This window comes from Clytia hemisphaerica, unplaced genomic scaffold, assembly GCF_902728285.1.
Source record: "Clytia hemisphaerica strain Z4C2 unplaced genomic scaffold, Clytia hemisphaerica genome assembly, whole genome shotgun sequence".
NCBI classification, from domain to species: domain Eukaryota; kingdom Metazoa; phylum Cnidaria; class Hydrozoa; order Leptothecata; family Clytiidae; genus Clytia; species Clytia hemisphaerica.
The window spans coordinates 285,804-302,896 of NW_027104534.1; the positions used below are offsets into that span (position 1 = coordinate 285,804).

General features: G+C 33.3%; 2 protein-coding genes across 2 annotated transcripts; one reads left to right on the forward strand and one right to left on the reverse strand.

Annotated features, from left to right (window-relative positions):
- Positions 1-4,058: 4,058 nt before the first annotated feature.
- LOC136822466 (uncharacterized) lies at positions 4,059-10,597 on the forward strand. Its single transcript, XM_067078731.1, has 7 exons — positions 4,059-4,164; positions 5,836-6,105; positions 6,474-6,643; positions 6,934-7,036; positions 9,381-9,654; positions 10,135-10,156; positions 10,433-10,597. Exons 2-7 carry the CDS (start codon positions 5,841-5,843, stop codon positions 10,505-10,507), a joined length of 909 nt encoding a protein of 302 aa, XP_066934832.1. The 5' UTR covers positions 4,059-4,164; positions 5,836-5,840; the 3' UTR covers positions 10,508-10,597.
- Positions 10,598-10,764: 167 nt separating this feature from the next.
- On the reverse strand, positions 10,765-16,492 carry LOC136822465 (tRNA (cytosine(72)-C(5))-methyltransferase NSUN6-like). The gene is made up of 10 exons (XM_067078730.1): positions 16,363-16,492; positions 15,578-15,688; positions 14,280-14,466; positions 13,887-14,055; positions 13,489-13,649; positions 12,762-12,799; positions 12,498-12,630; positions 11,902-12,065; positions 11,310-11,435; positions 10,765-10,934 (listed from the first exon to the last, which is right to left on the reverse strand). The coding sequence occupies exons 1-10, from the start codon at positions 16,423-16,425 to the stop codon at positions 10,770-10,772; spliced, it is 1,317 nt and encodes a 438-aa protein (XP_066934831.1). The 5' UTR covers positions 16,426-16,492; the 3' UTR covers positions 10,765-10,769.
- Between the last annotated feature and the right edge of the window lie 601 nt (positions 16,493-17,093).

Sequence of the window (17,093 nt, forward strand, 5' to 3'; positions counted from 1 at the left end):
AGTTTGAACATGCGATTGAGTAGAAAAGTTTGTGTGTGTTATCGCTAAAATATAAGAACGTTCTCCATGACACAGGCTTATTACAAAAGGTAGTTACAACGTATAAATTAATCGTAATGACAAAGAAAAAAGAGGGAGAGCTTAAAATACAATTTTGTGAACACGCACATAAAACTTTCTACTCATAGTTGTGTTTCGACTCGATACTTTAATTAGGGACACCCTGTAGTTACGATCTATTAAAATTAGTCGTTTGTTTCTTATAAAAAAAACAATGATTCAATATTTCACAAATCCAAAAAACCCTTTTTTTAGCTGAAATTTACCCAAAATTTTTTTTTTCTCCAAAAATCGAGCTCCGTCACATTCGAGGGTTTATAGTTATGCATCTTTGTGCAAAAAATCATATAGAATGAAAGAGCCAATCTCGAAAAGAGCTAATACCTAAGTAATTGATAATTTGCTTACAAGAAAAAATCGAATTTGGACAGTTTTTCTATAAAAACACGCCAAGCAACCAAAATTTCCTGTCTAAACACACATATTCTTCAAAAGTAAGCCATCATGAGCAAAAAAAGTATCTATAACGAACGGACAGACAGACAGACGGACGGACGGACGGACAGACAAACAGACGAACGAACGGGCAGAGGTTAATTTATAGGAGCTCCACCCCACCGGGGTAGGTCAAAAAACGTGTAGCACTGAATGACGATTCATTGACACGATTTTCTTAATATTCGCAGAATCACTTCTAATGATAAAATACTTTGATGAAAATTATCACATGCCATCCTTCTACTTTTTTCTATACCCATTTCTTACCATGAGACTAAAAAGCCCCTTCAATATATAAATCAGCGTACACGTTTTCTTTTATACATGAACATAAGGCTTCGATGGCCAAAATATTAGTTAAAGTTGGGAACATTTTAAGGCTTTGCGGACTCTAAAATACCCGATTTCTTAGGTAAATGGACAAAAATACTCACAAAATGGCGAAAATTAGAATATTTTTAGGATTAAGCTAAGAACATCCGAAGGCTTCAAAATTTTCAATATTCTCATAAAAAAACGTGTGATTTTTCCCTATATGTCGGTGTTTTTTTTAGAATGTACCAAATTGTCTTTTTTGGGTATCTCCTGTTTAAGGCAACCTTTCTTAATGAAAAACTTTTTTATGCGTATTTCAATTTATTTTGAGAAAAAGAGATAGGATGAAATATTCCGATTTTTTTAGTCCGCCTTTAATTGGATAAGTTGAACAGCTACAGTTTAAGGACAAAATTAGGAGTAATCTAGGATGAGAGCTTTCTTATGTGCAGATGGATGAAAAATTCCACAATTAATTACTCCTTATCTATGAAAGATTCCGTCTTGAAATTATACTCTCAAAAAATAGTGCACCATATGAATTATTAGAAAATGTAAGCAAAATGATGAAAGGAGTAGAAAAGGATGAGATATTCCAAAAATATTGATAAAAACGGGTTGTTCAAAAGTTTAAAAACTAATGGATATTATTTTAATGATGACAAGTGATACTTTTATGGACCTACCTGGTTATGCATTTAACACATATATAATTGATATCTTTAACGTTAAACAATCATTCAGAACACAAATAGTGACGATCTATTAAAATTAGTCGTTTGTTTCTTATAAAAAAAAACGTTTAGAAACCAAAATTTCATGCTCTTGAAATATTCTTTCATATTCAAGACTTCGTTAGCAAAAAAACATCTATCTTACTCTATTACTCTATAATTGAGTAATTTGGCTAAGAACATTGATGTATGCTTATTAATGGTGATTCTTATAGATAAAGATGCGTTTTTTGAGCTGAAAAGTTCTTTTTTTACAAAAATCTGCTTGACACATCTTTTACCTACTATCATGCAAAAAAACAGCGATCCAATATTTCAAAAAAACCCTTTTTTAGCCGTTTTATGGCCCATATTAGCCCAAAAACATTTTTTTTCGAAAATCGGGCTCCGTCACATTCGAGGGTTTATAGTTATGCATCTTTGTGCAAAAAATCATAAAGAATGAAAGAGCCGATCTCGAGAAAAGCTAATACCTAAGTAATTGATAATGTGCTTATAAAAAAATATCTAATTTCGCCAGTTTTTCTATATAAAAACACGCCAAGCAACCAAAATTTTAACACACAATTGCTTCTAAAGTAAGCCCTCATGAGAAAAAAAAACATCTATCTCATAAAAAAATTGAGTAATTTGACTAAGAACATTAATGTATGCTTATTAATAGTGATTCTTATAAATAAACATGCGTTTTTTAAGCCAAATAAATTTTTTTGCAAAAATCTGCTTGAGCCATCTTTTACCTATGATGGTACCCTACTTTCATGTAAAAAATCAGAAAAAATTAATGATCTAATTTTTCACAAAGTCCAAAAAACCCGTTTTTTAGCCGTTTTTTGGCCCAAATTGGCCCAAAAGTTTTTTCTTTCTAAAATCGGGCTCCGTCACATTTTGGCCACCACCATTTTGCACCTTTGTACCAAAAATCAGATGATTCCTATGATTCAATCTCGAGAAAAGCTGGTAACGAACGGACGGACGAACGGACGGACGAACAGAGGTGAATTTATAGGACCTCCACCCCACCGGGGTAGGTCCAAAAATTACATGAGTGTAATAGTAAAGAGTGAATCTTTCAGAAAAAAGCAATATATTCACCCAAAGAGTGACATAGGATGAAATATTCCACTTTTTATGTCACCCGAAATCGAAAATTGTGGAATTCTTCATCCTTTTCTACTCCTTAAATTTAAATTTGAAAATTTATGGTATCAACAATAGATTTCCGAAGAGTTTAGATGATAAAAACGTTTTTAACCCTTTCCGGACGCATGATTTAACGGCTATATGACGCAAACAAAAATTAGATTTTTGACTGGCTTCACTAAAATTGCAATAGAAAGTGATTGATACAAGATATCACGATAAGTAATACCTCGTTCTTTTCACATGTAATAGGGGTTTTGAAATACCAAAAAAAAATTTTTAAAAATGGCTGACACCTGGTCACGTGACCGAAAAAATGGCAGATTTTTTTTCGGAAAGGCAAAATTTTTGACTTTGAATAAAGAGATAGAGAAAGAGGCATTTGATTTACGCCTTGAACTTTGAATATGATTTAGAAAATTGAATTACTGACCAGGTAAAAAAAATTTCATGTCATAAGCTTTCCAAGAATTTGAGTAAAGTGATTTTTTGTCCGAATTTTTGAGTAATTTTTCCCTTACAGATTAAGCCTGAGTAAATTTACAACAAACATTGAAAATTTATAATTCTTGTTGTAAACAAGATATCGGAAAGCGGTTTTTTGCAGGTTACGGAAAATTTATCTCAAAATCATTATTCAAAACCATGTTATTGCATTTTGGCGCTAAAACTGTTAAAATCTTTTACAAAGCTATGTGCCACCGAGTGGCCCGTGCGTCATATAGGAACACGATTCATGGGCCACCCAGTGGCCCGTGCGTCCGGAAAGGGTTAAAAATTGCTATAGTAAAATATGATTTTAAAGATCTCTGAAAAGTCCATCAGATACATTCTAAAAAAGACACCGACAAATAAATAAGAACATTTCGGCATCAAGGAACATCTTTACAGCTCTAATAAAAAAGAGTAGAGTTTAGTTCGAGTTTGACATGACATACTTGGGAGGAAGGATGTTAAAAAAAGACTGAGAATCACATCGCTGAAATTAAGAAATATCCCATCAAACTTCTAAAATTAGTTTTATGAGGCCTTGCGAAGAATAAAACGATTATCTCGTTACCATAACAACCAAAAAGACAAGAGATTTGTCAAACAGTACTGGGTGACGTAATGTAAAACACTTTCCTTTACTCAATTACATCTTGGAAGTTGTTAATACTTAAGGATTTCTCCAACTAAACAAACATTTCCTCAAAGACGGGGGTCAAAAGATTAAGGAATTGTACATAATCTAACCCCCTGGATATGAAAATCTTAAGGTTTTATTTTGTGAAAGGATAAAGGAAATTTCGTTACAAAGTTTTCTTTGATTCATTTTTCTTCGTCTACAGAGGATGAGTATTTAGACATTTAAAAAGGTACATTTTAGAAACATCACCAAGCAGAGTATCTGAAGAATAACAGAGCACCAAAGGTAGGAGATGGTTTTTCATATATTCTATTAGAAAGACAACGAGACTCTAAAAACTGACATCGAGTTAATTATTATGATACATCAGTTAATGAGATATCATTAGCATAATAGCCCTAATGATAGAAACACTTGTGATTTATAACATTCATTTCGCATGTTTTTACTCCAAATACTATAGCCTCCAAACTCGAGTTATTTTCACTTGATGAATTTGAAGAAAAGCGAAGAAAAGACAAGGTCTCGATTTGAACTCATTCTTGTTATTACATGTAATTTTAACAACGTCATTCTAAATACGATAAGGGACCGTGTACAAATATTGTTTTAATCGTTTGAGAAAAAATCGTATAATGAAAAGGTATGAAACGATTTAGTAGCCAAAAATTTGAAGAAAAATCGTTTTCTAAACGATGACTGACAAACTATGAAAAGGAATTCGTTTTCATTCGTTTTAAATTTTGAAAATCGTTTACAACCGTTTTAAATATCCAGATTTCGTTTAAGTGTACTCAAAATCGTTTAAGTGTACTCAAAATCGTTCTGGTGTTCTCAAAATCGTTTTGGTGTACTCAAAATCGTTTTGGTGTACTCAAAATCGTTCTGGTGTTCTCAAAATCGTTTTGGTGTACTCGAAATCGTTTTTGGTGTTCTCAAAATCGTTTTAGGTTTATATAGATCATTCTTTTAAATAGAAAAACGTTCCATCCGGAGGCAAAACGTTTCAATAAAATTAAATCGTTTTTTCCCCATTAAAATTCGTCAAAAATCAGTTAGTGTACCAGACATGGCCAAGTAAAGGTACAAGAGTGGAGAGACAATGCATAGGTCCATATATAAAATATGTGGACTCTAATTGTCGGTGTGAAAGTACATACTACTTTGATTCCCCTACCTCTTAGCTTTCCAAAAATATATAACGAGTGCTTTGACTTTTTTAGAGGGGCTAAGAAACTGGTTTTAGTTTGCGCACACAGGGGAGCAAGAAGAATTATCACACCCCTGTCTCAGTGACCCGGTGAGAATTTATTAGCCAGTGAGGATAAAATGGTGGAGCTTAAAGTCAACAAGGTAAAAAATCCCTTGCTTATTATGGTTGGGAATTTGAAAAGCCTTGGCTATTAGCTAGTAATCGTTTAATAGTTTAGATATTCGTTTAATATTTCAGATATTTGTTTAATAGGTTAGACATTCGTTTACTTTACGTTTTTTAGATATTCGTTTTAGAGTTATGATATTCGTTTCAGAGGTAAGAAATTCGTTTTGGAGGTAAGAAATTCGTTTTGATAGTTTCAAATTCGTTTTGATAGTTTCAAATTCGTTTTGATAATTTCAAATTCGTTTTGATAGTTTCAAATTCGTTTAATTGATTAGGAAATCGTTTTAACTTGAAGACTTTCTTTTCAAAACGTTTTATCACTTTTTGTTCAAAGAAAAACGTTTAAAATCGTTTAATAACGTTTCAGCCTGACATCGCTTTAAATTGGTACGATTCTTAAACGATTAAAATCATTTGGGAAACGAAAGAAATCGTGTAAATTCGTTGAAAAGTGGAACTATATTTGTACATGGTCCCTAACTTGCTTGAATCTGTTTAATCCAGGGATATTTAGCAAAATTTGTAAGGAACCCAAACAATTTCTTTGTAAATTCACATTCGTTTCATTATTTTAGAAACAATGAGACAATCATCACAAACGCTTTATATCTTACTCATCTCAACCGTCATGTTCACAATATCTCAAACCAAAACAGTCACTATAACATATAATATCGAACGAACTCAAACTTATGACGTCATTCTCAATGTGACGTCAGTTGACGCCTGCGCTGTATTCGTAAACACAGAATATCATGACAACCAATGTCGTTGTATGAGGAATCATATGTTTTTTGTGGTGGAAGATAAAGCAGGATGTTATCAAGCAAAACAAATAAACCCTCGTACGGGAGTATTTTTTGTTTACTTTGGTCCTTATACCTTGACATTGTAATGGCTTGTTCAAACAAAACCACAAAATTAAGCCTTCTTGAAAAAATAATCTACCCTTAAATATAAAGAAAGTTTGCCGTCTTGAGCATCTCTTTAGATATCCTGCAAATATAAATTTGCTATAAACTCAAGAATTAGTAAACAGCTCGATGTAAATAGAATAGATCCGAAGGCTTTTACAAAACCATCCAATCAGATCCATATTTAAAGTCTATCAAGGTTACCATCGATTTCTAGAAAGATGAAAGTCAAAGCCTCCCTATTTACAACTTTTTTGCCAATGACTGTATTTAACATATTTTTCTATTCTCATCATTAGAATGCAGCTTAATAGACCAGTCATCTTTCCGTGACCTTCTCGCACAAAGAAAACAACAATTTACAAAATCATTAACGAGCGGCGATACAACTTTGAATTGCACACAGAAAGTTATCAATTATAATTCAAATGGGAAATGGATGTACCTGGAGATGCCTTCTTCTATTCTGGTATGTGAACCTATTGTTTTGAGAAAGTGTTATCTGTTATAATATTTTTAAAAATCATTTCAGCTGTTTCAGCAAAAGAACAGAGATTAAGGTTGACAAAACTATGCTCACAGACGGTTCTGTTTCCCTCCGAAACGAGATCAATTCCATTCTATTGGTTAGAAGTGACGTAAAAATTGAATTTAACCAATAGAGTGGCTTCATTTCATTTTGGACCCGAAACGTGTGAATATGGTCTTATCTTAAGACATTTGAACCAAACAGACAAAAGTTAGATCATTTTGTTCTAGACAGAAGGGAAGATGGAAGGCAAACTTTTAACCATCACTTATGAATGCAACAAAAATGATGACATGAACTGTCGTTTGCTCAAATTTCCTGGACATGATCAATGTAAGTTCACTACTGATGCTCTTTTGAATGTAAAAATTTTATTTTAATAAGATTTTTCTAATAATTTGATAAATGAATGATGGAAAAGTTCTTCCGCCGATGAGCTAAAATCATTATTCAGTTCAGTTGGTATTTAATATGAATAAACCAGCCGAGGCTGGAAGGTCAGCCAATAGAGCTTAGCTAGATAGCTTTAATAAGTGGGTTAACAGATGTAAGAGATGCACTGAAACAGAGTAGACTAAATATGTTGAATAATGTACAAAATGTGAAACATTTGATAACTTGATTTAAAATTATGTAAAACGAGCCTGAGAGCTCTCCAAACCCCCCCCCCCCCCCCACGAGAAGCTCAAAGTATACTTCTCTTTAGCATTGTCCATATAGTACGTACGCAAAGATTTTCCAAATATTTGACACCCCCTCCCCCTTGTACGCAGAGAACAATAGAAATGACTTTGTTTAAACAATAGATGTAGCTTTTGCTAAACCCCCTCTCCCCCCTTCACTGTGTACGTACTATATGGATGGCCCCTCCAGTCTGGGTAAATAAATTTTGTAGTTTAATACCGTCAAGTTACACAACATGCACACAACCATCTTAAAGACTTTGCTGGTCGCAAATGATAATCGAAAGCAAAACTTAAAATTCATAACTATGCGGGGAAGCTCATTTTTCCCCCGTTTTGCTTTAAACTCGCTTTTGATTGGTCTATGAATTTGGGCGAATGATTTACCGCCTTGGCATAATAAACACACAACCATAATAAATAAATTCAACAGGGCAGCGGTGTAGCAATTAATTTCAACTGGGAGTCCTCTCTTCTGTGCCAAGCACTGGCAGTGTTTTTTAAACTTTAAAACAATGTTAAATGAAGACCAGATTGATCTGTTTGTTATGGCTGTGCAAGTTGTGACGAGAGTGTGCATGTTGTGTAACTTGACGGCAGCCCGCTTTCTGCAAGTCTGATAAGAGATATCTATAAACTGTTATCGCCATTCAGTCAAAATGTGCGCCAAGGTTAGAAAAGGTTAGAAAAACACAATCTGCGTCCGGAACTGCGTGAAAAATAGTCTGATCAATTTCAACAAGAACTGTATATATTAATATTAATATAAATGATCAAATTCCAAAGACCATTTGTCATAATTTTGCAAGTCCAATAATAGGAGATGTGATGTCATCATTTGGTTCCCGTCATCTGATTTACGGTCAGCAGGTAGAGCTGGAGAGTCGGAAAGCTTTTCCGCTGCTTTGCTGGATTTCCACCGTCGACCTCTGCACGCTCTGTGTTTAAAATTTTTCAAATCGAAGTAGAGACCCGCATGCTAATGGAGAGTAAACCGAAAACACCAGTTTATCCACGATTTCTCAATTTTAAAATTCGGATCAGTCCACACGAATTCCCTTTCAACAAGATGATAGCTGCTTCTTAACAGAAAAATATTTTCGACTGACCGGCTAAACGACTCCCACTTTTTAAAGTAGAAATGACGGGAACCAAACAGTTTTTTGCGATTCGCCTTTATCACAAGCAAGTCCAAGTCCAAAAAGCACGATTGCATCCAGTCTTATATCAAATTTATACAGTAGCTGTACTTTTGTAAACTTTATCAAATTCCAATAACATTATAACACCATCAATCCCCCTAGAGGCAAACAAGAAAAATATGTTTTTATTGCAAAAACTATTAAAAAGCAGCAATAAAAAGTATCAGAAAATTCAACTTAAACAAAAACTTGAGCAAACGGCTTTAAACCTTCAAAGGATGTAGAAAAAGAATCCCCTTGATGAAAATCATGTGTTTGATTTGCCGAGTTAAAAAAATAAATGTTGAAGCTTGCAACAGATTTACCCTGGAAATACTTTGGTACAACTCTGACTTATCACATCTGACTATCGCTTGAGCCGCCATCTTGAAACTACATTATGATCTGTAAAAACAACGCACGCTAAAAGTACCCAAAAAGTTAACCCGATCGGAAGAAAGTTTAGAAATCAAAGTGAGATCGGAAAACCGGATTTTTTTTTTTGCCGTCTTATGATGATGATGGAGGAACTGGAAGAAAATTTTACCTATTTGAATGCTCAGCTTAGGCTGACCAATGAATGGAATTTCACTAGTATAAAGATAAATTGTCTACCCTTTATGCCGCACCTGAAAAAGTCACCCCAATAAATAATATGGCTATTCTTCTAAGAAACTTAAAACAAAATCAACCTCCAAATTCAAAAAATCTGAAAATTCTTAACCACCTGGAATCTAGGGGGAGCCCAAGGCAAGATAACATTTGATGTAATAAAATTTCAATATTTTGATTATCTTGCATTTGTAATCATAGACATCCACACGTTCAATCCAACAACATCGACAGTAGGAACGAACATATCCATAAAAACAAAAACATCAACAACTATAACAACGAAAGAAAAGAAAATACCAAGAAAATATCCAGAATCAAAAAACAAAAATTCGGGAAGCCATCCTCCAAAAACAACGACCAATAATAAGACCAACGAACAGAAAGAAACTCGTAAAAAATTGATGATCGCATTAGTCGTATGTGCTGTCTTACTAGCTGGTGTTGTTATACTGGCTATCATTATGGCCAGGAGGTAAGCCATATTTGCTTTTCAATATAAACAACTCTTTCATATTACAAAATGACATTAGGCCCCGAATTTAGCTGCAGTCCTAATTACAATAGCAAGTTTATGTAAATGTGTTTTTGGACGGAAACGGTTAGCTTTTGATTTGTCTACATCCTGACTGACTGAGGACGACGGTAAATCAGCAATTTAAACGTTCTCGATTTTTCAGGTCAGAACATCATTTTAAAATCGCGCTCCACCGTTCCCAAAAGTGAATGAAAATACATAAACTCGCTGTTGACAACTCTTTTACTACTGTACAGTATTAAAGCCTATACACACAATACTAACGTAAACTGGTGAAGGTTTCAAATCCATCCCTACATATTCTCATGGTTCTTCTGAAAACGTATTAAAGAAGACGTTGTTAAACTTACTGTGAATAACTTCAGTCATGATGAATGAACTTTTAATTAACAGTTTTCTTCCTTCTCTTCACTATAGGTATCTGAAAATTAAGAAGATGGTAAGAACAATTGATTTGCTTTATTTTGAGCAATTGAAATATTCTTTTGTATAAATGTAATAAACCAATAAACCAGAGTAAAATCAACTTGAAAAATCCTGTACCATAGTCACGAAAAGACAGTCGATAATACTTTTTAAAGGATACTAACTGCTGTGGGTTTAAACCGATCGGAGATTGGTAAAGCCTTTTACCTGTTAGAACTCAATTTTATCTGATTCTCGAGGCTGAAAAAGAAATAAAACATATAAGTGTACATAAATGTTATTCTTCTAGACATCAGATTCAGAAGTTGCGCGTCTTCATTCACCTCCAAGTGACGAAAACACCAAAACATCACCCAAGAAGTGAAATGTTAAGAAGCAATATGTAATTATTCAAAAATTTTTGTTGTTGTTTTTGTTGGTATCATCGCAAAATGTAATGTAAATAGTTATTGAACCAATTCGTTTTATTTTTTCTGAATTTCATTCATACGTAAATACTTATTTGATAAGCAATTCGACTAAAACTGCCTTGCATATACCAGACATCATAAATGTTCATGTTCATTTTTGAATGGTTACACAATTTTGAGTACGATTAAATTAAGAACAAATATCTTTAGTTTTTGTCATCTTTCCCTCTTAACAAATTTAGCTATGAAAAACCCAATAGAGTCATTATAAATATCAGTTCTTGTATAGTTGTTAAAAACAGCATCAAACCGCTGCACTTTTTCTCGTTGTTCATCTGAAAGACCATAACCTGCCAAACCAATGCTTCCTATCCGTATTTCCTGAAATTAAACAAGAGCTTCTTTTAGTCATTATGAAAAAATTAGATAGGGCTAGACAACTTTTTTTGAGCTGTTTTGAGTATTTGAGCGCCCTGTCTCACTCTGTTACCACCACTGATCCTTATAATACCCTTCCTGCTTATAAACACTTCCTCAATCCCGGTCAAACAAAAATCATTGATTACACCCTAATCCTACCCCTTCTCAATATGAGTCGAAACATTTTCAAAGAAATTATTCAATTTAATCAAAAATTGACCCAAATTGAAATTGAGTAACCATTAGTGTCAGTTTGAGGCACAAAAGTGGTTTCAAAGGTTTGAAAAGTACTTTCTGGATAAAAACTTTTTTGCTTCAGTAAAATTTAGCATTTACTTGTTCAACCAGTGACAAATCAGAAAACGATTGTAATGCCCAAGCAACTTGAGCTTCATTTTCTTCTGGACATAAAGTACAAGTTGAAAAAACAAGTGTCCCGCCAGTTTTCAGTAATGGAACTGCCTAAAGAGACAAAAGAAGTGGTCGAGGAAAGGTTTCTGTCAACTTAAAAAAAACTCCAGCTTTAAGCTAGATAACAATCTAATACGTCTGTTTTATCAGTCATAGTACCGTCAACTGCTCTTACTTGGGACGATTGGTCGAAACATGGGACTGTTGCATATCTGGTCTGTATTTTCACTGACTGTAAAATCGAAAGAGAAATTGTGTATTTTTAAATATACCGTTCCTTAACTCAAATCAAATGACTTTGGAGGTTCGGTGAAATGGTGGCCGAATTGCCGTCCCATGTTTTGTCAGGTAGTCCCAAGTTAGAGCATTTGACGGTATAAGAATAAATTCAAAACAACAGACCCCGAGATTAAAGAAAATAATCAGGAACTACCAACTAACCCTTTTTAAAAACATTTTCAGAACCAGCAAGCTTAACATTTCAAAAATAAGAGTTGAGACTAATCCAAAGATTTACCTGTTTGAAGAATTTCTTTTGAAGAATTGGATAAGAAGCCAGTTCTTTATCACTGAATGTGTAACGTAATTGTGGTCTTTGTCCCAAACCACTACAAGGTGGATCAAGAAGAATCCGATCAAATGTAGATGATGGAAATGGTGGGCCATTTTCGTCACTTTCATCTAAAAAGAAGAAATTTTTTCATATCAAGAGTTATATACATAAGACAAGCCAGAAAGATGTTTCCACCATTGAGTTTGGATCCTAGAAGGGTCTAGAGATGAATCTTCAACATTTCTCAAGCAACCAAAACTAAAGCTTTAAGATTGGCTAGGATTTCCCCACATTTAGAAATTTTGTGTGAAAACATGCTTAGTCACGTGCTTGGGATGGGAAATAAGTGGCTTCATTTCCAACCCAGGAATTTTGGACTTCAACTGACAATGATTTTTGAGGACAAATCTGTCAATTGAGGTCAGAGCTAGTGCCCGATAACTAATTAAGTTTTTTCTCTACCTAACTCAATTCATACTCATTAAAGGGTCCAAGAAAAATATAACAATGCCTCAATTCAATTGTGAAAAAAGAGTTTCAGAATATCTACATGATCTTACTTTCATCTTCATTGCATAGGATCTTCGTGCTATCATAACAATGACATTCAACATTATTCAATTTGAGTTTCCGGAGATTTTCTTTGATTCTATCCACCTTATTTTGTGTTTTGTCTATTGATATTAGTTTGCCCTAAAATTGATATAAAAAATTAAGTTTTTAACAGAACAGTCATTAAAGAATTTGTGGCTACTTCATTATCTTTTGAAAAACACATTTAAAATATTTTTGCCAAGATCTAAAAGAAATTGTGCTGAATTTACCTTTCTCAATAATGTAGCCAAGTGTGATGTTTTCCCTCCTGTAAAAAAGTGGAATATTTAATCTTTCGATAAAAACGTAAACATAAAGACAATTTTAAAATGTCAAGGGAATATGAAGAAAGCAATGCAGAACTGTTAATGAAGGCCAAACCCCACCTTTCTAAAATAAAAGGTTTAACAGCTGAACCCAAAACTAGCGAAACCAATCCAAAGAAAAAATATACGACAAAATCAATGGTAAAGATCATTGATAGAAATGGCTCAAAACACATGCTCGAATACTACCACTATCCATACCTAGTGTAAAAACTACCACTTACTACGCATCCATCAACCAAATGCCACACCCCTAAATAACTATTTCCATCCGACATACACATTGTAAGGGTACATAAGTAGCTCAGTTTCGCCCCTTGTTGCTGAACTGACTTATGTACCAAGTATATATAAATGGCAATCATCTTTCAGCAACAAAGAAAGAACAAGGTAATTTTTACGCTAGATATTTGTGATTTTGATTTTTCTTTTCTCAGTCTGATGACCACCCTCGTTACGAAAATCGAAGTATTACATTAAAATTTGTATAAAGAACGACCACACAAACGCATAAATTCATATTTTGACATAGAAATTATGTGCCAGCTTTAATGAAGATTTTGACATTCGAAATAGCTTGACATTGGCATAGTTATGGTCCAGTATGAATAGAGAGAGCGGTTTTACCTACCTGGTGCAGCACACATGTCTAATACCAAATCATTTTCTTCAATGTCTAGCAAATGACCAACTATTATGGAGGGTAGGTTTTGTGGGAAAAACAAATCTGGTTGCAAGTTGTGAAAACTTGGTAAATTGAATTTACTTTCACCCATCTTTATTGCAACACCACTGAATATAAAAGTTAAAATGAATAAGCAAAATTAAAAGAAATCAAAATAAGGTAAAAGGGATCAAACTACAAGGATAATGCGCCATATTTTTGGTATGTTTTCAATTTTTGTAATCCCAAAAGCAATGCAAATACAAAGCCAGACCAGGTATTCTGACCCCGAAATCTCTAAAATGTTAGCAAGCTCAGAAATATTGAGCTGTGATGCTAAATAAATTGCAATCAAAATTATTTACCAAACATCATTTTTGTCGACATCATTTTCTTCAAATAATTGCCAACGACTGAATAGGGCTTTACCATTACCAAGATAGAATTTTTCACCATCAAAATGTTTTGTAAATCCTTTTCGACATTTCTTTTTTACGTCACAATATACAGAAACAAGATCGCCAGCAACAACATCTGAAAAGTATAAAAAGTTATAAAAGACAGTATTTCAAATAAGGGTTTAATTCATAACATAAACATGAATATTGATATTGTGAAATTAGTGCCTTCAAAATTCGGTAGTATATAATTAATCAATGTGATTAGTATGTTAAAACACCAGTATCGTTTTAAAAAATATCTAGTAAACACATTTCAAAATACATTTCAAATGCATAACGGAAGCAATAAGAATTTACTTGAATTTGCTGCTAATACTCCAGGTACAAAGATATCAGCTCCTCTAAGAACAGCTGTACCACAACTAGAATCGACAATGATTTCTTTCTGTAGTGGTTCTGGTTTGTTTTCAAAGTTCTTTGGTTCAATGATCAATGCATCTTTGATTTGTGGATGAATTTTGACAGAGTAATGAGTGTCACAGTTCTTAAAAAACAGAGGGAATAAATAATTTTTTAATACCGGTGTGCCAGAAATAATTTATCCTCTTTTGAGGTAAAATTTCTTGAGTTCTTCTATTCTTTAGAGATAAGAAAGATATAGAAAGGGTGGAGAACAGGCAGAACTGAAATGATTGCTAATTGAAAAAAAGTTTCTCCTTCTTGCTCCCAATAATTATGAAAAAAATGTAGTCTTGGTCAATCTTATGTTTCTATCTGTTGTGAAGAAATTGGAGAAAATTCCACCTTTTTTCATTTAAAAAATGATATATATAGTATTTAAGAACAATTTTATAAGATCAATGAAGCTCGAAGTAGTAAAACTTGGGTATAATAATATACCTCAATTACACCTTAAAGATAAGAACTGTCGAACGTACTAACCGCATTGGCTCAACTTCAGTATCTTTGAAATCGTTTGTAGGCACAATTGTAAACTTAATAGCTTTTAAAATTTTAGCATTTCTTAAATAGGTTTTAGCCTTGTTTTGAGGCTAAAACGCGTAAGCACGCCCCTAAAAATCAAAATTTTGAAAACATGAAAAATACCCCCCAGATATTCACCCAAGGAACAAGTGTGCCAAATTTCAGCCAAATCCGACTATTTTTGAAGTCTCCAGCCTACCCCAAAGTTTTAGCCTCGTTTTGGAGAATTATTGTGACCACGCCCTTAAAATGGAAAACTTTTAAAAAACCCCCAGGTATTCACTCAAGGAACAAGTGTGCAAAATTTCAGCCAAATCCTACTATTTTTGAAGTCTCCAGCCTGCCACAAAGTTTTAGCCTCGTTTTGGCGAAATATTGTGACCACTGCCTTAAAAATGAGAATTTTGAAAAAATGAAAAAAACACCCCCAGAGATTCACCCAAGGATCATGTGTGCAAAAATTTCAACAAAATTGGATAATTTTTGAAGTCTCCAGCTGAGCCTCAGCAAAATTTTACTGAAAAATCAAGAAAAAGCTCCCTTCATAAAATTGACAAACAACTTTTTGAGTTTACTGCCTTTACAAGGCAAATGACCGCTTCTGAAAACTTCTCTTAACCTGACTTTAGAATAAATGAATACAAGCTGAGAGGAGTCTCAGAAAAACTAACCTTTAAAAAGGATTTGCAAACTTCAATAGCATCATTTATATTTATCAAATTTATATTGACCCTTATAACTGCTGATTGAGGTGGTGTTGAAAGAATTTTCTTAACTTCATCCTGAAACAATTAAAAACATGCGAATAAAAACATTAAAGCAATTAGTACAAATTTGGTGAAAATTAATAGATCATAAATTCTACGAAAATAAGAAAAAATAAAAATTACATTAAAGTCTATTCCAAAAAAATTGTTTGAGTATTACTTTTGAGAGAAGAAAAATTCAATCAAAAGTAATACCTCTTTGGAAAAGTAATTTTAAGCAGATTATGATTTAAGCTTTGGAGAGCAGTTTGAAAAATTTGCAAATTAAGATAAAAAATAGAAGAATTTTCTACTGGGTGCGCCACAAAAAAAGTTTCTCTCTTTGAAACTAAATTTCTCGTAATCTAAAAATTTTAAAAGAACTATTCCTATTTTATTGGAAAGAAGAAAGACAGACTTAAATTTTGATGGGTCATTTAATAAATTCGATTCATTAGATCAAAAGTTATGCTCAATTGAATAAAATAGTTACTTTCAGAAAGTGCTCGAAAACGTTAAAAATTAAAGAGAGAAACTTTTTTGTGGCACACCGGGTAGTCAATTAACAATTCTTATTTCATAATTTCCTAAAGCTTTAATTTCAAAAGTGTATTTGGATAAGCAAAAGTTGTTTAAAAAAGTACAGACTGCCAATCTTTTTGGAACAGACTACAATTCATGAAGAAAATTTAAAAATCAATCAATTGTACCTTTTTCAACTTGTAAAGATTACTTAATTTTTCAAGGACATTTTCTGATATGTTTACATCCATTATTATTTTGGTCTTCGACAAATCTTCCTTTTCTTTTTTATAAATTTCTACTTTTATAAAAGCTAAAAATTAAGAAATATGATTAAATACAGAAGCTTGTCTGAATTTAGAATTGTTCCAGCATGTCTCTCAGTTTTTAACTCTTCTCAAAAGAGCTCATTGAGCTGAGGGTTTCAGCCATTGAAAAAATATACTGATTGGCAGATGACCTGCAGCAAACTCTGCAATCTTTTTCTCAGAGAAACCTTTTCAGATGGTACGTTAATAATCAATCCAGTCGCCAAGTCACATACACACACCCGGGGGTACTTAGGCAAATAGAGGGTACGGTATGTGCAACCATTAAGGGTACCTTTTTTGGACTTCCAAAGTCCTACTTCGCTAAGGGTCGTGAAATTCCCAAAATTTTCTTTGTTTTCTCCTTTTAGTCCCGGTAAGGGTCCAAAGTTTGAAAGTCGGGCGGCACCTGCTGACGGGGCAGCTTGCAACCCTAGTCCGAAAGAAAATAATTTCATCTGCCTGAGCAGATGATATTTATTCTATTAGAAAAATATTTTAGGTATTCTTTAAGTCCCAAGGTTGGTGAAAAAAACTCTTACCTCTAACTGTGCAAACTCCAGATGAAGCATACGAACCTGTGAACTGCCAACACTTCCACTTCGAACTCA